The sequence below is a fragment of the Eupeodes corollae genome, chromosome 3 (assembly GCF_945859685.1).
Source record: "Eupeodes corollae chromosome 3, idEupCoro1.1, whole genome shotgun sequence".
NCBI classification, from domain to species: domain Eukaryota; kingdom Metazoa; phylum Arthropoda; class Insecta; order Diptera; family Syrphidae; genus Eupeodes; species Eupeodes corollae.
This window is the reverse complement of record NC_079149.1, coordinates 75,717,800-75,742,913: the sequence shown is the minus strand read 5'-3', so window position 1 is coordinate 75,742,913 and position 25,114 is coordinate 75,717,800. Positions and strand designations below refer to the sequence as shown.

The 25,114-nt window shown below is 32.3% G+C and overlaps 1 protein-coding gene across 1 annotated transcript; it reads right to left on the bottom strand.

Annotated features, from left to right (window-relative positions):
• Window positions 1–14,596: 14,596 nt before the first annotated feature.
• LOC129951726 (uncharacterized) lies at window positions 14,597–15,467 on the bottom strand. Its single transcript, XM_056064030.1, has one exon. The coding sequence runs from the start codon at window positions 15,254–15,256 to the stop codon at window positions 14,735–14,737; it is 522 nt and encodes a 173-aa protein (XP_055920005.1). The 5' UTR covers window positions 15,257–15,467; the 3' UTR covers window positions 14,597–14,734.
• Window positions 15,468–25,114: the final 9,647 nt, after the last annotated feature.

Sequence of the window (25,114 nt, the reverse complement as noted above, 5' to 3'; positions counted from 1 at the left end):
ACAATTTGTCGTGTCCTAAACTTTGAAAATACCCATAGATTCATTAAAGCATAATGTTTGACAATATAAAAAACAACTTAAAATATACATATTTCATATCTTTATTTTATAAATTTTATTAAGAAAAACTGTATAATAACATTTTACAGTATAGGAATAGAGTACAAACATTAAAGGAAATTCGTAAAATACACAAAAAAACTACAGATGAAAAAATTGCTTTGTTTTAGGATATAATGTAGTAAATATAAATATATACATAACTATAAATACGTCTGTTTTTTTTAAGTATTGAGTTACACTTCTGTTCATTTCCAATTATACTTAACCCGTTGCAGCGCATATTGAGTTCGCAAATTATTAAGTAAACAAAATACAGCACTATTTGGTCGATTTTATTTTATTTAATATACATTTACAACATTTATTTGAATTGAAATTAAAAAGATACCTATATAAATCTTCCAATTTAAGGCCATGTCAGCACTTCAGATTCTGTTGGTTAGGATTGTTTCGTTCTTAACAGCGACCTTGAAACTGAAGCAATTTGACGGGCCTGAGTACTAAATGCGAGAATATGTTTGGTTTTTGCATCATTTTACGCACACTTTCTCATATTTAGTCCTCAGTGTCAGTAGCTTCTACGCAAACGTATATGTCAGTCTCAGATTACCTTCTTGTTAAATGGAGTACTTTTCGTTTGAAGCTAATGTTAATATGAAAAAAATAATATTTGAAACTGGCAAATGCGGTTTCCCAAACTGAATGTATGTAGGTAGGTATTTTTAAAAAATATAGACATGAATCAATAGAGTCTAGAAAATCGATTGAAAACAAAATTTGATCAGTTTTTGATATTATTTACGCAAAACAATATTTAATATATCTAATCATTCCCGAAATAGCCGAAGTAAAGATTGCCATATCTAAGCTGAAGTCTAATAAAGCCGCTGGAGCAGATGGCTTGAATGCCGAGCTCTTTAAAGCAGCTGGAGATAAGTTGGTTAGGAGCATGCACCAACTTATCTGTAAGATATGGTCGGAAGAAAGCATGCCCAATGAGTGGAACCTCAGTATTGTTTGCCCGATCCTGAAAAATGGAGAACCTCTTAACTGCATCAACTACAGAGGAATCAGTCTACTTAACATCGTCTATAAAATTTTCTCTGCCGTAATATGTGAACGTTTAACAACCTGATAGGTCCTCACCAGTGTGGTTTTAGACCAGGAAAGTTCACAGTCTACGGCTGTTCCTAAAAAAAAACCAAAAACACCAAATAGACACCCACCATCTTTTCATCGATTTCAAGGCATATGACAGCATCTACAGGGAGCTGCATAGAGCGATGTCTAGTTTTGGCATTCCTGCCAAACTCGTAATCGGAAGAACTCAGCGTGATGTCAATGGGGCTTTTGTGAGTATTGAGGCAGAGGCGCCAAAAATGGGTTTAACGATTAATGGAGAAAAACAAAGTGCATGCTGTCGTAAAAAAAGGACATACAACACCGACGTCTCGGTCAAAACGTCACCATCGACAGACGTAACTTTGAGGTAGTCAAGGACTTCGTCTACCTAGGCTCCGCTGTAAACGCAGAAAACAACACCAGCGCTGAGATCAAACGCAAAATAAAGCAGCATTCACATGAGCGCGACCAACGAACGACGAATGACTTACATAATGTGAGTTTATATACGTTTGAAGACATATTTCCACACAAATTCTTAACAAAACGATAGCAATGTAGTTTCTATTTGATTTATGATGCATACTTTTACTTTTCAATATCATATATTAATAAATTTAAGAAAACAAATTTATTCGTCGCGAATAAAATTGAAGTAGATACGAACTGTCAAACTTTATTCGCGTTCCACATTATCCACACTCGCAACGAATAAAATAATCGCGCGTACTTAACCTACAAAATTCATTCTTGTTTTGGTTTCGGTGATCAAAGTCAAACTTTATTCGCGACAAATTAAAAATTCTCATGTGAAAGAAATGTCAAAATCGACGAATATTCGTTCATTCGTTGGTCGTTGGTCGTGCTCATGTGAATAATGCTTAACTCTTGCTAACCGCTGTTTCTTTATGCTAAGAAAGCAATTGAGTGGTATAGTCCTGTCTCGAGGGACCAAAGTGTCGCTATATAAGACCCTTATCGTCCCCGTTGTATACGGTGCAGAATCATGGACTATGACAAAAGGATGAAAGCACCTTGGGTTGTTTTGAGAGAAAAGTTCTTCGTGTGATTTACGGTCCCGTATGCATCGAAGGGGAGTGGAGGAGAAGATGGAACGACGAGCTGTACGGGCTGTACAGCGACGTAGACTTAGCCAGAAGGGTAAAAGTCCAACGACTAAGATGGCTGGGTCACGTAGAGCGCATGGAAACCAATGCTCTGGCCCGGAAAGTCTTCGAATCCACACCCAAAGGCCAGTGCAGTAGAGGAAGACCGCGGATCAGGTGGCCCCCACAAGTGGAAAGTGGAACGCGAAATTGGAGACATCTAGCTAGAGACCGAGCAAGATGGAGAAGTTTGTTGGGTAACGCCCTAGTTCACACAGGACTGTATTGCCACCTTAAGCAAGTAAGTAATCATTCAAACAAATTATGGTAGTAGATTCACTATCTTAAAATTATTACTATTAATGAAACCAACACGTTTGACACTCGGCCTCGAATACAATTTAAGGCTTTCCAACATATTTCACAACTATACAATAAGACAAATGCCTAGGCAATGATAAATATCATCAATCAATTGTGCGGCACACAGTGATTCGATTAGATCAAGCAAGGTGGAGAAAACTATTTGTTTTGAAATTGAGTGGTAAGGACTTGTTAACCAATTGCCCGACAATTGTATGGTTCTCGCATAGCGGTGAAAAGTGAAAAGATATGCACAATCTTTGTGCTTGGTTACACGAGCGCAAAAAAAGAATTAACTCGTGATAAAGAAAGAGAATCAGAACCAATCCATAAAAGAAACCTGGATAAGTAGGAACTTTACCTTAAATGTGCGTTTATATAAGTTAGGTTCTTATGCGGGTTATAAAACCTTATAAAGTTCACATGATGATGAGTCCTATGTTTAACTCTATATTTGAAAGTAAGTGTTGCTATTTGCATGTTTTCTTTGGTAAACGTTGGTTCTTAGTATTGTGTTACGCACTTTTGTATGGGTACTGCTGATCCTCCCCTAGCTTTGTTATATATCTACGGAGCCACATAAATATTTAATAATTATTACGACTATTCTAATCAATTAATTGTAAAAGACTTTTTTTATTCCACGTTGCAATTTTGAGGATTGTTTTATGTTAAAGCATTCAGTTTAGTCGTTATATAAGTTGTTGACATATTTGTTTTTTAAGATTTCTTAAGTTGGTAGGTAGAAGGAAACCTAACTGACTTCAATTTTATGAACCTAGCAAAGTTTTTGTAACTAACAATCAAATAAGAATCTGACTTATAAAATCACATTATTACGTTAGTTTTTTTAATTATACAGATAGGTTCCAGAAATCGAGCAAAATGAAATCGAGATCCAAATTTAAAATCGAGTTGATTTAATAATAATATTTTTCTATATCATTTCAAGTGAAATTAAAGCAGCCGACATTTGCACATAATTTATATGTATATGCTGCACATCAGTAAAAAAAACGTTTTTCTGATTGTCATAATTTGTATAATTTCTTGTGTTTTTATTTGTTCTGTTCTTTTCAATAGAACAACAAAACAACTTGAATTGAAAAATTGAAATTACTAATGTTTTAAAACAATTTCCTTTCGATTAAAACTTACCATTTTCCAACGGCCATTTTTAATTTTGAAAGTGTAAACTTTAAGAAAGTAAAATTTCAAGGCTTAATCTCAGTCTAGGAAAAACTTCATACACATATGTATATGTAGATGGACTTTTAAAAATAAAAAAATATACCTTGTATAAACTACATTTTACACTAATTTTTGTTTTAAATTTTGAGGCGAAATTATGAGAATTAGACGCTGCTCGAATGGTTATATATGTACATTTTACCGTTGTTTTCGAAATTCCGTCAATATGTCTTCTTAATAATGACTCATTTTCTTAGGTCTAGTTCTCGATATGATTTTATTTTGCCTTTGTCGCTCAGAGATTTTAAATTAATAATTTTTAGTAGAACCTACTTTTTTTGTTTTAAATGTTTGTTCCTTTTTTTGTTTTAATTTATAAAAATAAAATTTTGTGTATTCATATCAATTTAATATAATGTCACAGTGTATTGTTATATATTTAATAAACACTCTTAATATCTTTAATTGTAATAAATCACAGTTCCTGTTAAATAAATAAAAGCCGATTGGTCTTTTGAATGGTATTTTAGAATCTGATGGTATTATAGAAATACGTAGCAACAAAACAAGTGATTATTTTGTTCACAAAACGTGTACTGTTGTATAGTTTAGGAGGGTTCAAAATACGCAGTAGAATAATCGGTGATACAATTTTCAATCGAAGATTGTGTGGTGGCATTTCTTATAGACATATCAGAAGAGTTTAAGAATTCAATTGGAAAACTCACTGTCTTGTATTCATCTACAGAATCATCGATGGACTTGAATGACATTAAATCCACCTATCATTGAAAGCAATCCGGAAAATGTTTTAAATATATATTTGAATGTCTTTGTTCTTTTGTATATAGATTTGAAATATATATACAAAGGTTTCTCTTTAATTAGAAATGAAAATTATCTACAGATCAATAAAAAATCACGCAAGGAATTACTTTTGAGAAAAAAGTTTGATTGAACATTTCTATTTTCCGGACGGAAATTCATTTTCCTGAACAACTGGTATAAAATTGGAACGAATTGTTACACTGATTTGTGTTTCAATTTCTCACAATTCCCGCATGACATATTTCTTTCAGTAAAAATTTGTCGGTGGATTTCAATTAGGAATTTTTTCCAACAAAATTCAAACGAGTTGTTTCAATGAAGAAAACCAATCCTGATGCAATTCCATTTCATCGTTACCAATATCACGTAATTGCTTTAAAAAAAAATTAACACAAAGTAATAAACCAAAAACCTTTAAGATAGTTATGTACATCTTGATAAATACGTGTCATGACATATACTTCAGAATTTTTAGAAAGTAGTTAGCTTATAGCAAGCTTCAAACTACGACCAGAGGCTCATCATAAGTGTATGTGTTAGTTGTTAGTAGGATACTTATTCTATTGTTAATATTATGTTTTATAATTACATTTCTACATGAATAGCGGTACATAAACATCAATTATCCGAGGTAACAACGTTGCGCCATCTATGAAATATCTATAGTTTTCTTTAGAAAAACTGATTGAAGGCGCCTTCAGTTTGAGACTCATATAACTTACAATGAATAACAAAAATCGATATTTTATTGTTAATTAACAAATATTGCGACCATAAATTGAAATAAAAGCCGTCCTATCTTTTAAATTTGACCAAAGTACGTATGTGTAAATGCCAGCCCAATTCCACTAGATAATATAAATGCCAACTTTTGGTTTACTCGGCTTAGAATTTATTGGAAACAAACACCAGGACACTGGGTTATTATATATATTATATTATTAAAAACATAGAATTACCGTGCAAGTTCAATTCCTATGTAATGAGTCAGCTTTTTTAAACTGTTTGCTTTTGTTTCATTTATTGACTTCAGGTCTAAAGCTATGTCACCTTTATCATACTCATAATGCTGTTTAATTACCATTAAAATATAAGTATTTTTTTTAATTCATAAATCAAGTTGATTTAAAACTTTTTTCGATAAGTTCTACCATTTAATGATACAAAGTTGAGAAAAATATAAGTATGTACATAGTTAATTCTTATATGATAACTAGTTTCTAGATCGTTTAATCATTTCACACCAATCTAGGCAACACCCACGTGTTTTGTTTTTCACATACTATATTGGAATGTGCTGTGCGCTAGTTAACCTTGTTCACACAGACGCTCTAATATAAGTTATTTTAACGTAACTTACAATATAAACGATTATATGGCTTACATTAAAATAATTAATAAATTTACTTCGCAAATTTGTTTTATTGTTTAATATTACTATTGACACACAAACAAAACAAGTAACGTTTGTTTCTTTTTTGTTTTTCGTCCAGGCAATAATAATTTCGTATTTCGTTTTTTTTTTTACAGCTGTCACTTGATTTATGATCAATTTAGTTTGCCATGAATAGATTAGACTTACTCCTAAACAATTTTTGCAAATTGTGCAAACTGATTAAAAAAATAATAGTGTTTGCCCAACGCATCGTCCGCTGCGTCTAATATTCGGTCGATATATTCCCGATAATATCAATAATTCGAGGAACATGAATTGATTTCGCACCATGGATAGTGCACATCCTCCAAAGATCCTGTACAGTACATCGAAGACGCTATTGCTTCTGTATCGAAGAAGACAGCTCCAAAATTTGGAGCTGTGCCCATTCACTTGTTAAACCAACTCGTACAAGAATTCAAGCCGAATGGGCCTAAAATAAGATGACCACTATCCCGATTTTCCCAAGAAAATTGTGTTCAGTTATGAAACTTGTTTTGGCTTTAATATGGGTACGTTAATAAGCAAACTTATAGTATTTGGCTTGATAATAATCAACAAGCCATTATTTAGACGCTGGCTATTACACGCTCAAAAAGTCACTGTTTAATGTGTTCTATGGCCATAAATTTAAATTCAATAGTCAATAATTACAATAGACCACTAGAGACATGATTTATGACTTGTTCGTGCCTGAAGTGGTGGATGTTGATGTGGGTGACATTTGCTTCTAGTAATTAAATATTTGATATAAGTTTTATTTCTTCTTGAAAAAAAGCAACTTTACATGGGTAAGTAGTACAAATAGAAGTTATTCATATTTATGAATTATATTGCAATAAATACAAATAAAATCATTATGCCTAGAGCCTGTGTGAGTATTAGGAATGGTAGAGAGGGTATGAAAGGAGGCAAATTGTTTTTGAATTCCTAAAAATTGCAATGACCGGGCAAGACAGAATGTGATAAAACATTTGATATTCACACAGTACGGCTAAATATATAATCTTCTTACTGCACAGCATGACCAAAGTTGACCTTGAGGGTATACTTATGAGACCGATGAGCATTCATTGAACCACGAGTTGCATTGCTTGAGGGGAAGAATGCAACTAGCAATTTCTCTAGACCACAATCTTTTAAAATAAAGGTTAAAAAGGGAATGAAATAAACTTTACGGCGATGTTCCAGTGACGTAAACTATTTATCGATGATATCATCACCAATCAATTTGAATACTCTACGTTCAATATCATCCAAGAGACTTAAGTATAAGTTGAAGCATAGAGATGGGAATTATACTCAAGTTTTAAACGTGGTATACGTCTTATAGATGACAGCTAGATCACATAAATAGAAAAACTTCGTGCATTGCTTTAGAAACCCCAAACATTAAGCGGAATTTTTGGCCACATCGCCAACCACCTCCTTCCACAAGAGGTGGTTGCAGATACATATACCTACTTAGAATTTTGAGGATAGTGGCAAAAATATTCTAATGAAGAATTATCAGTAGCCATCTTGGTTCGCATAGAAGCTGGAGCGAACAAAGGGAACAGAATCCATTAAGTGATTATATGTGTTGCACCCAAATCTCAACAGTTATTAATATGTATGCTTAAAATCAATCCAATTTTTTTTTTTAATTCACACGACATTACAAATACAACGATTGTAACAAATGGGGTTTTGTAGGGTGATACGTACGAAGGATTTATACGTATATATTCATATATTTTTGTTTTGGATAGTGGGAATGGTGCCAGTAGGCAGGTGTTTGATTGCCCATTCAACAATGCTGTTCAGGTTTGAATTTAATTATCATTTTCCTTGAAAATCCACATCCGAAGATCAGGGTTGTAAACTTAAAAAAAAATTGAAAAGCTGAAGAATTGGTGCTACTTTTTCATGTTACCATAATTTTTTTTTTGTAGAACTATAAAAGATAAACAACAACCAGGAAACACTGTTTTCTTATACCTATTTCCAACAGTATAACTTTCAATTTTGGGTTTTTAATTATAGTGCTATAAATATCACAACTTTGAGAGAAATGTATCTAAACTTAATAAACTTCTTCAAGGGTTTGCATGTGTTGGGTCATTCAACTACAGATGGATAATAGATTTTGCAAAGAATTTTCCAATGAATCTAATACGGTAATTTTTCTAGGATGTACGTCTATTTTAGTTGCATTGCTTGTTATAATTCCAATTTCTGGTAATTAAGAGTTGACTATAGAAATATTCGTGGGTCAAGAGCGATTTTTTGACTGACACACACTTTATAACAGGCCATCTGTTTCGGAACAACAGGTGAAACCCAAGTAGATGAATACCTTGCCTATTCCATTCGAGGATACATGCATATATTGCAATACCATTATTTTTTTTCCCGTATATAGATTATTAACGTTATTAATTACTAATCTGTAAACATTAAATGACATAAGTTCAGTTCTGCGATAACTTGTTTTTTTTGCAATTTTATCGATTTCATTTGGGTATTAATCTACAAATATGTGTGCTAAAGTTTGTTTGGTTTTTATTGATGCTTTCGCCAATACAATAAATCTTGTTGCACTCAGTTTGCATTTAAAATTTTATTATTATCTTTCACCTGTGGCTTCAGACTTAAATTTGAATTACAATCTTGCTGAAGCTAATTTGAATGCAATTTATGATTTTCTGGGTTGTACAAATTGGCAAACATTGTTCACCAATAGATATTTAAATGAGTGCTATAATTTATTCATAAATGTTCTTAATATTAGGAAAATCAATAACCAAAAACCTGTGTGGTTCAATAAAAGTATCATAAATATTAATTACTTACAAAATTAGGTTTACAAGCAATTTCGCAAGTCTAATAATGATCGTGAATTATATAAACAATATCAAATTTTACAAAAAGAATTTGATACTTTAAATAAATTTCTATACAATCAAAATCTGTTTTGTGTTGAGTGTGATTCTGCAAAAAGATCTTGATCTTTTTTCGGACAGTTGTTTAGCTAACTCTTTACATTTCAACATTTCCAAATGCCAAAGCCTAAAGTTTTCTGGAAACCGTTGTCCAATAAAAAAATATAAAATCAATCATATGCCATTATCCGTTAAAACCTTTAAAAAAGATCTTGGTGTGATTTTTGACAAAAAAAACTTGATTTTGTAAAGCATATATGTAGATTTTTTAGTTGCTAAAGGCAGTTCAATGTTAGGTTTCATATTACGAAACTCAAAGGAGTTTTCCGATCCGCACACCTTAAAGTGTTTATATTTTGCGTTTATTAGGTCTAATCTTGAATACTGCAGTGTAATCTTTAATCCATCATATTTTCTTCATTCATTTAGAATCATAAAAATCCAAAAACTATTTACGAGAGTTGTAGTGAAAAGCCTTCAATGGGACATAGATCTTCCTACCTATGAAACGAGGTGTAAACTGCTTGGTATTTTACCTCTTAACATTCGTAAAAAGTTCACAGAAGTTATGTTCATTCGTGACATAGTAGCAGATCATATTGATTGTTCATACATTTTAGCTCTAATTGGGATTATTGTTCCTGCGAGATTGCTTCGAAACCAACCGTTTTTTAATGCTCCATATCATAGAACTGTGTATGCTTCCAATGAACCAATCTCCAGGTGTTAAAGAGAAACAAATACTGTTTGCAACATGATTGATTTCAATGTTAGTAGATATTTATTTAAATCAAATTTATTGTTAATTCTAAATAACTTTTCTGGTGGTAATTTTTAAAATTTTAAATAGTGTGTATTATATTATCTAGTAATCACTAAAGGATCTGTTCTAACTTTGATGAATTAACTAAACTAAACTAAACTAAAAACTTAACTAAACTGAATAATATTGTCTTCACCAGCATACAAACAGTACCAAAATCTTCAAAGAAAATAAGTGTAAAAAAAAAGCAACAAATAAAAAAGAGAAAGAAAACATATTCTCTTTCGAAGAGAAACGCAGGACGTGGGCACCCTAACTAGCCATCTAGGTTAGGTACCTTAACTTATAAGTTATACCTAATGCTATATAGGTACCTATTTACATTTTGTTTTATTCCAGAAATTAACCTAACATATTTTTGTAAGACCCTTTCCTTTTTTTAGCTAAATTCCTGAATCGTAAATGAAGGATATTTCATTTCGAGTTAGATACACCATTGTGTGTTGAGCCTTTATTATTCATCCTTGACGTGCTGTTTGCTTTTATATGGCCGTGCGAGTGTGTTAATTTACACTCAAATTTGAAAAGAAAAACAGGAACAATTGCCAGATGTTATTATATCCAGCTTAGTTTGAGTTTTTTTTTTATATAGGTATATACACCTATTTTAAGAATGGACTTTACCGTTTTGTGTGCTATGCACACCATTGCAGTATCGGTACGGCGTTTGCCTTGTTCTGTTATTTTTGTGGACGGGCAACATACGAGTATGTTTTGGTTTCAATTACATTTCAATTGAATTAGTCAAAAACATAATTATATAAAAAGGAATAGTTGATACAATAGTAAGAACAAAATCGGAAGTTTTACTGTGTCGTTACAAAATAAGAGATAAAATCAAGTACCTGTAAATATTAATTTTAAAGGTAAGTGTTTTTGCGGTCTATGGAAGCAATTTCAAAGTCCAGATTGATTCATTGACATAGAATTAATTATGTGGATGTTTCTTTGCATTGGCCTATTCTTCTCAGTGTGAGAATTAATTATACCCAAAACCTATGTTTATAACCGGAAATCGAAACTTTACTAGTTGATAATAAAAGTATTTACAATAAAAAAACTTACCTCAATAATAAGTGCAAAAAAGTATTAATTGTTAACCTTACCTACACATAAAATAGGTATGATATATATGTATGTAGGTACCTACGTAAATGTGTATTAAAAGTCGTTGATTTTGTGTCTAAGTTATACAATTTCTGCTATAGTATTGCTTTCAAGAACAAGGACTTACAAATTTCGAAACAAAAGTCGATGACATTTTTCGATATCTCAATTGTATCCCTGCGATCGATTGTGTGGTTGACTTTCTGATCTAATAACTCAAAAATATTTGACATGACACTATTCTAATCTATTTATTTTTCACAGTTGATTGCTTTTCAAAATGTTTTTAAAGACGGATTGTTGTAGGTATTTTAAAAAAATTGAATAACACCGAATGACAACATTTGAAAAAAACCTATGTACACACCCATTCATAAAAAATGCCCGTACCAACATTCGTATTTTTTTTTTTGCGTTCTCACGGACAGGAGCAAAATATGTATTTTACACTACTACCTACATACATTTGCATATATTTACAAGCTGAATGTTAAGAATTATAAAACAACATTTTTACAAAATTCTTTAATGTTTTTTTTTTCGTACCAAGAGAAAATTCTTTTCCTTTTGACCTTCTTACCTGCTACCAATAGACATTAAAACGACATTCAAGATCAACTGCTACCAACTTATCATGCCTTCAAGAATAAATTGAAAGCATTCTCAGTGATAAAACTTATAACTGAAAGTAAGAGAAAAGAAAAGTGGCTGGGATACAAATTTTGAAGTCAATATCTCCCTTTCTTCTCATAATAGGTACTTAGGTTGAAAAAACATATAATTTATCAGTTTTTAGTTGTTTGTGTAGATTTTCTTCTGTTGTAAAATAAATTGTCAATTGAATTTTTTCTAAAAAATAAAGAAAGTTGGCAACAGTTTTTTGCATATGATAACATAAGTTTGAATTAATATTTTTTTTAATCCCGACATTTTTAGTCGAAATGTTTATCAATTTTATCAGCATATTTTTAAAGGTTTGTAGATTCTTATTTTTATTGAGAAAATTGAGTTTTATAAAATGTTTAATAAATGATAAAAGATAAATTTCGTTTGAAGGCAATATTTTTAATTTTTTTTTAAAGATATTTCAGTCATAAAATTTTGAGTAGTGTTTTTTTTTTTTGTAAAGAAAACTGTTACTTCAATTTAGAAGACGCCTAAAACGTCATTAATCGTTACATACAATTCTTTTGTACAATAAAGGAAATCCTGTAAAAGAAAATTTATTTGAAGTCGATATGTCCACTGGTTGGCTAGAGATATGGAAAATGGTACCCTGAACGTGTACACACGCACAAACAAACATATTTCTAAAAATCCTTCATTTGAAACGTTGAGAAATTTCAAATCCTATGGGAAGTTAAAAATTAGGATTCTATGATAACTCGTAAATATTCTTTAATTTGTTTGGTTGCACAAGATAACTGTCCAAAAAATGTATATTCATTAGAAGTGCAGTTGTATAATGCTTCAGTTCTACTTGTGTTGGAATGTTCTCGTTATTTCCTTATATTCTATTACAGATTTACATACATACAAATGTTAATACATATTATGTAAATACCTACAATGTTCTCTATTCGTACACAAATTCAATTATGTACATACCACCCACCGTTGGCACAATGTATTATTTTAAAAGTGTTACACACACCCAATGCTTTCTATATTACTTTTGGTTAACTTTTCAAACATTTTGGTCAAAGGTTTCTATATTTTTATGTTTAATGTTTTTTCCAACATTTTTTCGGAGTTGATATTTTTTATAGCTGTTACTTGATTAATGCTCAGTTAGGTTTCTATTTCTTAATTAATAGACTAACTCCTGAACAACATCTGCAACTCGGGCAAATTTATTTTTAAAATAATGGTTCAATTCACGCGGAGCATTAATTTTATTAATTTATTGAAGGAAACTTCCGAGATCTTAATATTTAACACCACTGGACTATTTTTTGTGGAGTTTTGTCGCCTGACTACCCATATAAGCCCAATACGGTCGACGCCCTGCAAGAGAATACTCTGCGCTTTATAGCTTAGAGCCGTAAACCAATTACTGCAAAAAATGGTCGAAAACTTGAACTAATTCAAGCCTACTGCGGCGGCCACTTACTCAAAACCACTTTTAAGCATAATGGCAAACCCTTTACTATATAATAAAGCTAAATTCTTGGCCATAACATTAAATTATATGAGTTTTATTTCTTCTGGAAAACCATATTCATAAAAAACATTGGTGAAATTTATTTGGTCTGGGTTAATGTATTGTTTTTTATTATACCTATATTTAAATGAATTAATAAAAATACAACACAATAAAACAGTGTAGTTAGAAATTCTAAACTTAAATCATGATTTTCGTTTTTAATTCAACCAAAACATGTCAAAAGTCTTGCACTAAGAACGGGCCACAAATATTTACTTTAAAATGAGGCAAGTAGATCAAGTTTTCGATGCAGTACTTGTTGAAGATTCCATACATTTCTGATTTGTATAAAAGAAAAGACAACATTTTCTGAATTTTCTTCTCTCTGCAAAAAGTGTTAAAACAAAAATGTACATCTTACCGGAAATAATTAATAATAAATAGAATAAAAACATTAAATTTGGATGCAGCAAAAGTTTCTATTTTTGGAAATAGACGATGTGGTAGCAATTGTCGAATTTAATAACGTGAGAGAGTGGTTTTAAAGCTAGATTTTCAGTTAGAAAACTTCGTTGACTGGTGTTGTCACTGTGAATTTGACAATCTAACGAGTAATGCTTTCCAATTCAATTATGAATACCTACCTACATAAATTCTAAAATCGCTATTAGAAAAGAAGAGGGAAGGTAAACATTTAAGATGCCGAATATAAAACTATGGACAGGGACACCTACCAATATAAAATATAATTTTAATTACCTACATACAGAAAACGCAATAAAAATCGTTACAGCTGTTTCGGAGAAGTATGAAAACATAAACACCGTGACCCGTGTTTGCGTATTTACTGTAATATTTATTTTAAATTATTTATTTGAAATTCTGTTGATCCCTAATTCTAATTAGAATCTTATTCATATGCTTACAGATGCTACCATTTCCATTTGAAAGCATAGAAACTAAACCCCAGGATCTCATTCCAACCGAAAAGCAAATGCATTATACACAACAAATGGAATCGAGTTTGTGTTCCCGCCCGCAGATGGCATTGAACATTTACGAACAGATGCTTCGTATTGCAATTGACAATCATCAAAACCAATCTCCTACCTCAACCTACAATCAAATAGACACCAAACGAATATGGCTGGCCGCATTTACAGGACCCAGTTTGTCTTACCGTTCTGGAGTGATTGCAGGTGTAGCTGAACCCCTATGATTGTAAAATAAATAAAAGGAGGAAGCAGGGGCAATGTACAAAGTACAAATACAACTTAAAGCGAAGCAGCGGATGACAGCATAATTGTTTCACAGCTACGTTTCCTAATTCCAGGTGTTATATTTTTTTTTGAAACTAGTCATTTGATATTATAAAAGATACCATAGTAAGTTTAATATTTACTTACGTGGGTCATTTTTAATATATCTTATAATTCTTAATGTTTTTAAATGCAATAAATTAAAATTTTAAACCAATTGTATCTTCTTTTGTTATTTGGTAATTAGCACTTTATTCACGTAAATAGAATAGGTTATCAACTTAAAACTATGACTAGAATGTGTTTAAGAGACTAGATGTTCAAGTCTTGATCTCTTTGGATGTATTCTTTGATTGATTCGGCATTATTATGAAGGTATATCCTTAGGGACTCGTCCAACTAGTTTTTCGCGTAACGACTTGTAGATAAGACTATCAGGTGGGATTCCCTCTTGTTGGAGGAACATTAATGTTTCACGAGCACATATAGCAAATCCTAGAGCTTCAGCCTCATTCTTTTGCCATTGTTGGTTGTTCAAACAGAAAGACAACTCAGCGTCATCAAATTCCTCGTTTTGTTCTGAACCAAATTCATCACTGTATTCCAAATCGTTTTCGAAGTCATCAAGCTCCTTTTGAAGATCCATGATCTTCTGTAGAGCTTCCAGAAGGATTTTATGCTTTGGATTTTCCCTCGAGCTCGTGCCCTCCTCAAATTGAATTGAATTAGGTGGAGATGGAGAAGAAGGTGGGGTATTTTCGTTTCCACTCATTACCAACGGCCTTCTGTTTTGGTCATGGCACTCATGATCATTTCTTCCTCGTTTTGATTCCAACGACATGAGTTGTTGTTCTTCACTTTTTCTCTTATAAATCAGTTTACCGTTCATTTTTAATTAGTTCTTATATAAAATAATACAATTTATAAATAGTTTTTAGTTTATTCGAATACACTAATAAAATGATGTGATGTGAACCCGTCGAAAGCCGAAATCGGTGTGTCTCTTCCGCAGACCGTGATGAACTTGTGCCTTTTACATATACGAAGCCGCCTCAACCCCTCGAAAAAGCAGACTGGCATGCACCAAAATCGAGTTCTTTTTGTTCGTGTGGCTGCTGCAACTTTAATGTGCGTGAACAGTTTAAACCACCATTTTTCATATCAGATCTAGACCCCGAAAACGAACAATGAATACAACACACGCTTCCTATTTTCAAACAAGTTTTTTAAATAAACGTTGTATGATACATTTATGTATGTACATATGTGTATGAAAATATGGGGAGGAATTCATTTAATTTATATACCTATATGTAGGTAGGGGAAGAACAGTGCTCTTATTTGTGTTTTTTTTTCTTTTTGCTTAACTCAACGGCTCAACGCATGATCACATCTGCCTAAAATGCGACTGTGCACTGTGCACATGTAAGCAGAAAAAAAAATCAATTTTGTGAAGAGGTAGCGTTGCCACTATTTTCATAACTAGGAGACATCCTGGGTAGTTTATATGGATTGTCTGGAATGTTACTATTTTACGTGAATTTTCTAATGAAATACGAGTCGGTGACTGCAACCTTAAGAGCTTATTTTTCGTGACGGAGCCCATTTTTGGCTTAATGTGTTCGTCAATAAGCAAAATATGAGTTATTATTCGGACGATCATTACGTTACTGTGAATGGCCAGTGTAATCTCAAGATATGGCCCAGTAGATTGGTCGCCTCGTACGATTAAACGTGTCTTGGCTACTTCATTCGGGCTTAGTTAAGTCATTGGTTTATGCCTGCAGGTCCACGACGTTGGAAGAGCTCAGAGTGAATATTGACCGCGATATAGCGGCCGTTTCGGACAAAATGTATGGCCTAGTCATTTAAAATTAAATTCAACGAATCAACCGCTGCAAACGTGCTCGCGGCGCGGTTGCCATAAGAATGAAGTTGAGTTCTGTTCATTCATTTTTTGATTGTACTTGCAGTCGGTAGTAAAGATTTTGAAATATCTCAAATGGTTGGAGATAGGTACCTACCAATTGAGGAAGATACAATTTTAACTTATCATATTTCTATTGATTAGGTGTGAGAGTCATGTCAGGAATGGAGGGGATCTTCATCCTTAATGCCGAATCTAAACGGCTAATTAAAAAGCACTTTTTATGACAGCAATTTATCCTGGAGATTTATCAATTCCTCGCAGAGGCAGTAAACGCGAAAAAAAACTTTTAGGTGGCACAGACATGAAAGCCCTATGCACTAACCATCATTCCAAATGATAAGGTAGGTAGAATATTAATCCTGTTTGTTTTATTAAAAATATTTGTTTAATGGGGCAGAATGTTAATTTGTTCCATCGATTAAAAAAGTTAAATCAGACTACTATTTAGTTGTTTCTGTATTTTAATAAATTATAAAAAAGTTTCAATAGTAAGTGCTTGGAATTTAATTAAAAGGTTCTTTTTTCAGTTATTTATTTGTTTATTTCATTTACCAAATGCCACTCCAACGCATACTATCAATGTTAATTGAAATCTTAAAGCCAATTCAGATTTTGATTTAAAGACCATGAACACTTGAATAAGCCTGTTATCATTTTCCACAAGTCAGTCAGGGGCTAATCTTAAGCGTAGAAACACCACAACTTGCAAAAATTAGAGTGGTCGTGCAAGCCCTTGCATGTCTCGAGTATGCATACATAAGTACTTACATATGATCAATATTTAAATGGTATTCGATCACTTACAAAGCACTTAGGTACAAAGTATTAACCAGGATCAGACATTTATTTAAGATAAATAATTGAACACGATAATGCACAAATCGGACATAGAAAAACAAAAATAACGGTTTTTGGCAGAGAGACTTAATACAAGCGTTTTTATTATGGAAGGGAGGTCAACTCCCTTCGTTTAGGCCGGAGATCTAAAATCTAATAATAAAAAAGAACGGCAACATTTACTGTTTTAAATTATCTCTTTCTCTTCTTCAAATTCAATATTTCTGAAAAAAACATAAAATCAGTTTGAGTGTTATTTTTCTCATGATCATAGTAAAACTATATGATGGGTGCATGTAAATCTACTTTTGCATTTAAGGAATCTGGATTAAAAACAAATTATTGATATTAAACATTGTGCATAATATGTATTTCATGCACATTTAAATTTTTTTTATATTATAGGTACTTTGAAAACACAACACCAGTCCAGTCGTAACTGTATTGACAACGCACGACAGTACAGGTGTTGAAAAAATGTTCTCCAGTTCTACGAGCCATGAAGTAACGAACGACAGCAAAAGAACAAGCTTCTGAAAAGAACAATCTTATGTCGCAAAACAACATATAGTGCATTCATCAATTGCATAGAACTTTAACGACTTGAGATCTCAAATACTGTAATTTTTACTAAATGTAAAGAAAGATTACCCATGCATTGATGGAAAAGAAAGTGTGGGTCTGCAACTAAATGTCTTTGACGCTCTCGAAGCTTCGAGTCAGCACCTAGAACATGTGATTCCAAGCCGCCATCCATGATCATCAATGATAAAAAACTCTTAAAAAAGTAATTTTAACAATATCAAAACCAAAAAAAAACAAAACTAAAGCAAACAACTTTTACTCTCAGAGAAGGAAATCTTGTTACAAAATACAAATAGAAAATATGTATAGAAAAAAAAACTCCAAATAACCGCATTAGCTGTATTAAAGTCACAAAGGAATATATACAATTTAAGACAAGGCCATGCTTCCCCCTCGATTGGGCTCACTATAAGCTTTGAGTTGGGTGCAAATTTAAATATAGGAATGCAAAGTTTCTTTTAAAATTAAAGAAACTTTGTTTTTAAATACAAATGTATACATTTTGATGTCAATTATTTAAAAAATAATACTTCACTTGAAAAGTATTTCGAATTCTAGAGTTCTGGTTTTAAAGAACGGTATAATTTATAACTGTAAGTGTTGCCGTTATTTTAAAATATTATCCCCGGCCTAAACGAGGGGAGATAGACCCCCCTTCCATAATTAAAAAAAATGCTTATATTAAGCCCCTCACCACAAACCATTATTATATCTTGGCGAAAAAGTTATCGTACTCTCCCCCGTGTTTCTTGAAATATATACATAAATATATTCAAAAACTTTCAACCGTTTAACCTTCCAAAACCCATTGGCATTTGTAATTTTGACATTGGGTCCGTATATATTTATGTGAAATCCAACATCAAAAGTTGAGAGTTATTTTTTTTGTTCGCTGTTTTCAGATCTTTTTATTTTTTTGTATTGAAAGCGTTTGTTTAAAGCACACCTATACTTAGTTTTGTTATAAAAACAGCCTATACTGTACAGTGTACATCATTTTATTATAATAAATTCATTAATTTACAATATTCAAAACTTCGGTAAATTGTATCAAGGATGTGTTCGAAAAATCACCAAGCTAGGGTTGCAGTCACAATTGAATTCAATTAAATGTATGATTAGGATAAACTTTATAAAAATTGCGTACGATATAGTTGATTATACTTGATTTATAAATCAAATTTAAATAAGTAGGTACTAACCAAAAAATACCCTGCAAACAAAATTCTTGTTATAAGTTTTACAAAGAAATAAATACATAAACGCTTTACCGCGATAAACAATAAGCTCTAGAAAAATGAATCAAATTTTGTCACCAATATGGAAATATGCTTCCTATCAAACAAACTATTAAATCTCATAAAAAAATAAAAGACACCTTAATTAAAGAAAAAAATTTCACATCGTTTATGAGCAAATTACGGAGAAAATAAAACGTCAATACTTTATTTACAGTCAACTGCATTCTTTGAATCGCAAAATTTACCTTTCAATTGAATGAAAATCCATGATCAAGTGATATTTTGACATACATAAGTAGACTTGATTTAAGCGTAAGGGAGATTTTGCTTGACTAAATTTCCAATAAAATTGACAAAATTCAGACCAGTGACAAGAAGCTATTCAAATGGCAACAAAATAAAACTTGTTTAGGATTTGTGCTTTTTGATCATACCAAGTTAGTTGATAATGAAATTTGTATTGGTCTTGTGCAATCCACGATGTCTTTTGTGCTAGAGAGTGCTCTCAGTTCTAGCACGTCTATCTGACTAAGACCTTAGTTAGAAATGTTCATAATGTTAGCTTTGCGATCGAACAGTATGAGATGAATTGCAGAAGATATGCAGAATCAGTAGTAGCTTTGTATATGAAAACTATAGTACTCTCTCACGAGCAACATTTTTTTAGGGCGACCGGATGCCGAGTCGTTGGCGCCTTGGCGGTAGTATCGATAGTGGAGACATTTCGTGGGAGCGAGAAAAAAATATTATTTCCATTTCCATAAGCAGCCAGTAGAATAAAGGAGATAAATTAATTTTCCCCCCAAAATGTCTACACAATTTCCTTCGTTCTATTTGAGTGTATCCTTGTATATGTTTTCATATACAAAGCAAAGGTGATTTTTTTGAGGTTATGATTTTCATGCATTAGTATTTGACAGATCACGCGGGATTTCAGACATGGTGTCAAAGAGAAAGATGCTCAGTATGCTTTGACATTTCATCATGAATAGACTTACTAACGAGCAACGCTTGCAAATCATTGAATTTTATTACCAAAATCAGTGTTCGGTTCGAAATGTGTTTCGCGCTTTACGTCCGATTTATGGTCTACATAATCGACCAAGTGAGCAAACAATAAATGCGATTGTGACCAAGTTTCGCACTCAGTTTACTTTATTGGACATTAAACCAACCACACGAATGCGTACAGTGCGTACAGAAGAGAATATTGCGTCTGTTTCTGAGATTGTTGCTGAAGACCGTGAAATGTCGATTCGTCGCCGTTCGCAGCAATTGGGTTTGTGTTATTCGACCACATGGAAGATTTTACGCAAAGATCTTGGTGTAAAACCGTATAAAATACAGCTCGTGCAAGAACTGAAGCCGAACGATCTGCCACAACGTCGAATTTTCAGTGAATGGGTCCTAGAAAAGTTGGCAGAAAATCCGCTTTTTTATCGACAAATTTTGTTCAGCGATGAGGCTCATTTCTGGTTGAATGGCTACGTAAATAAGCAAAATTGCCGCATTTGGAGTGAAGAGCAACCAGAATCCGTTCAAGAACTGCCCATGCATTCCGAAAAATGCACTGTTTGGTGTGTTTGTACGCTGGTGGAATCATTAGACCGTATTTTTTCGAAGATGCTGTTGGACGCAACGTTACGGTGAATGGCGATCGCTATCGTTCAATGCTAACAAACTTTTTGTTGCCAAAAATGGAAGAACTGAACTTGGTTGACATGTGGTTTCAACAAGATGGCGGTACATGCCACACAGCTCGCGATTCTGTGGCCATTTTGAGGGAAAACTTCGGAGAACAATTCATCTCAAGGAATGGACCGGTAAGTTGGCCACCAAGATCATGCGATTTGACGCCTTTAGACTATTTTTTGTGGGGCTACGTCAAGTCTAAAGTCTACACAAATAAGCCAGCAACTATTCCAGCTTTGGAAGACAACATTTCCGAAGAAATTCGGGCTATTCCGGCCGAAATGCTTGAAAAAGTTACCCAAAATTGGACTTTCCGAATGGACCACCTAAGACGCAGCCGCGGTCAACATTTAAATGAAATTATCTTTAAAAAGTAAATGTCATGGACCAATCTAACGTTTCAAATAAATAATCGATGAGATTTTGCATAGATTGCGTTTTTTTTTTAAAAAAGTTCTCAAGCTCTTAAAAAATCACCGTTTATATGAAGGTCGAGAAATTTGTTTTTGTTTTTGCTTTATATCAATGAACTTTTATATGGAAAACGGCAAAGAAAACAAAAATTTTTCAAAATTGTGTCTAATAAGGGATGACTGAAATTTGTATATGCTTACATCACCTTTTAACCTTCCGACCACAACAGGGGTGCTATAACACCCCAGGCATTTTTATTTGTATTGGAATTTTGATTTTGCTTCATTCTTTTTTCTACCGTTTTTCGTAAAAATATTTATTTTTTTATGAATTAAGTTTTTTATGTTTTCAACAAAGTATATTAATTGTAATGCTTGAATAAAAATTTTATGTTGTACTTTAAATAATTTTTGTTTTATATATTTTCTTGGCTGGGGTGTTATGTCACCCCTGTTGTGGTGTATGTGTATTTTAAAAGTGTTGTGGTCGGAAGGTTTAGGATCTTTTACCGATTTTTGTTTTTATTTACATTCATAAGGCTGCTTCTCCTTGTGTACGATCTTTATACATACATACCAGTATATGCACAATGGTTTGCATTATGTATACAAAGCTACGATGCGATTTTTGTCTTGCAGATCTTTGTAAAGAAGAATAATAGGGGGCTGGTAGGTATTTTGCTTTTATTTGGCATTTAGTTTTTCTGCAATATTTAAAGATTAGATTGGTTTAAACTTTAAAGTTTTTTTTTGTAGATAAATATCAATTGGTAGGTGATTTTTTTTTCGGGATGTGAGTTTGATCTCAAATTCAAATTTAAGATATAAAGGGTATTGGTAGGTATAGGAAGGTATTTCATAAAATTTCATAGGGAATTCCTACTCCTATCCGGACAGTGATAATATCCGTACACTTAGCAATTTGTTTGAGATTAGTAGATAAGTAGGTACAGTTTAGTACAGGTAGTTCAACTAATAACTTTTTTAACAAAACACGAAAGCCTACAAGCATTTTTATGAGAAATCAAATGGCATTAACATTTTTGAAAACAAAATTTTTCAACAGGTGGCTCAAAATCACCAAGGTACAAAATTGGCTTTCCTAGCAATTTAATGCCTTAAATCTTGACTTAATTTAAAAAAAAAAATAATAATAAAACTAACCTGTGTTGTGTGTCCATCAACCGATATAATTATTAATAAGGTGAATTTTAAATGAAATCAATATACACGCATGGAATTATTTCGGGAATGCGCATTAATTTACAATCTTCAACAAGTCAAAAATATAATTGAAACATTTAAGATATGTATTAAACCCCGGTCATTACTCAATACACCGTATTTTTTATACTATGTAGTTTTGGAGGGGATACTAAAAGATTATTTGTTTTTAACTATAAAAATGCAAAAAAAATTTGTCCAATACAGCACAAGTCATTTCAGTGAACATATAGATAATTGATCAAACATAATTTAAAGTAAATCCAGCCATTCCGTGTCAAACGTCATTGGAGAAAGAGAACAATAACAAAGGCGGTTGACAGAGTATTTTTCGTCAAAAAACATTTCATATATCTAAATGTTAAGTACCTTCCTATTCATTATTCGTAGAGCGTACATTAATAGTCCGTCATTCCGTGCCAGCGATTGATGAAATTCTTTTTTACCACTCGAAATAACAAAGAAACCTTAAATATGTTCCTATTGACAAAGTCAGATCGCATTTAAGATGGCCGCCGTATAATCAAAGGGTGCTCTTATTTTAAATCGTCATTTCGTGAACGGTATTTTCCTTGTAAAACATTTTGTGTATATTGTTTTCATTATTGCTTATTTAATATAAGCCGCGTTTTATTATCACCATGATCTGATCCGGATCAGATAATGATAATAAAACAGCATTGGATCATCATATTTTTTATTATTTAAAGTTTGGTAGCAGTGTCAAATTGTTTCTTTCAAAAGTGACATTTCAAAATAAAGCAACAAAAAAAACAATCAAAACCCGAAAATGGAAGCTGCTGTGGTTGATGTAAGTATTTATTTTTATTTTTTTGTCTTTTTATAATAAACTTTCATATTTGTAGTTCTTATTTGAAAGCGATAAAAATAACATTTATTTTGGAACTTGTGCATACGTTTTGCGACGCAGATTTCAAGAACCACTTTCGGCTTCATAGGTCAACTGTCCACATTTATACACAAAATTTTTCTTATTTTATATTAACGTTTACATGTGAATATTAAAATTTATTCTAGATCGGTATAAATTATTGCCACGATTTGTTACCACACCAAGAAGAGGGCTGCCGAAAACTTCTGCTGAAAAAGAAATACATATACATTTCTGTGGTATATGGCGAACACAAATACTTTTCGAGAAATTGGGAATTTATTTGGCATATCACGTTCCACCGCTTGGATTATTGTAAAGAGGGTGACTTTGTGGCTTATATCCATCGGTCATGAATATGTGTAGTGGCCAAGCAGAGAAGAAATTGCCCAAAATATGGCTACAATGGAGGCAAAAACAAAGATGCCAGGAATTTTGGGATGTATTGATGGATCACATATAAGAATCAAGGCCCCAGTTTCAAACAAAGAAGATTATTTCAACAGAAAGCATAGCTACAGCATTCTACTGCAAGGTGTTGTTAATGCAAAGAAAAAATGTATAAATGTTTTCTGTGGAGAACCGGGGAACATGCACCACAGGCGACTTCTGCGTAGATCCGATCTTTACAAGGACACATGCGAGAGGACAGTAGAACTTTTTCCTTTTAACTCATTTCTGCTTGGCGACTCAGCATATCCACATCTTGACTGGCTTATTCCACCTTTTAAAGACAATGGGAATGTAACAACTGCTCAACGTAAATTTAATGAAATTCATTCTTCGGGACGAATAGTAATAGAGCATTCATTTGGTCTACTTAAAACTCGTTTCCGAGGAATTCTTCATTTTACTGAGCAAACAAACATAAACTCTGCGGTGAATTTGGTGGTCTGCGCATGCATATTACATAATATGTGTGTAGATAACAACGACGAGAACGAAATCACAAAAGATATATTCGAGACTCGTAAAAAGTGTATCTTTTAACTTAACTTTTATCGGTAGCGTTCACACTGCGGATATTGTTTTTGTTATTCGTGTAAAATCCTACTATACTATTGATAGATTTTCCAACAAAACACGGGTATTTTTAGCAGCGACGTTTAAAGTAAGGTGAACGATTTTAATGTCTTACTATTAACTTAAGAATTGTCTAAAGTTATAATCACGAATTGGCTACTTTAAAAATGAAATTAATTTTTTAAATAAAAATGAATTTTCTTACGTTCTATTCAAAAAAATTTTTTTTCAGTCGGATGAAAATGTAACAATGGCAATATGGGTTATATTTTAAATAGTTGGTAGTGATACCAACATTTACATTACAAAGTTGCATTACTCTCTGTGCGAAATAGAGGAATACAATTTGGATTTCAAATTAAGATCTTAAGATCCAAACACAAAGCTGGATCTTGATTTGTTGTTGTAATGCATGTAAATCCATGGTCTGGATTAGATCAAGGTGATAATAAAACGCGGCTATAGATTATGTGCTTTGTTTTGTTCTTGTTGATTTTATCAAACTTAGAAAAACGTTCCCGAATTGATGGTTTCTATAAGATATTTATCACCAAAAAATATTTCTAATAAAGTATAGAATTCTGTGCGCTGCCCTGTAAAAATGTATTAATATACAAATTTTAAAATAGTATAAGGTTAAAAGCCCTCATTGTATCTTCCAGTTTTTTTTTGTCATAAACCCAATTTTGAAATTTGCAACCTTGGTGATTTTGAGTCAGGTATATTTTTTAATCCTAAAATATAGTAAATATTTTTAAATAGACTAGGTATAGGATTCTTTTCAATTTAAATAATTACTTCTAATATTGACTCTACCTACTACACGAATAGAAATAAAACCCCGTTTCGATAGTCAAAAGCGCACGCACAAAGCCATCACATTTATATAGGTAAGAACAATTACAAAGTC

Bases quoted from the DNA above. Each gene is read 5' to 3' on its own strand.
- LOC129951726 (XM_056064030.1), bottom strand. From the start codon at position 15,256: ATGAACGGTAAACTGATTTATAAGAGAAAAAGTGAAGAACAACAACTC.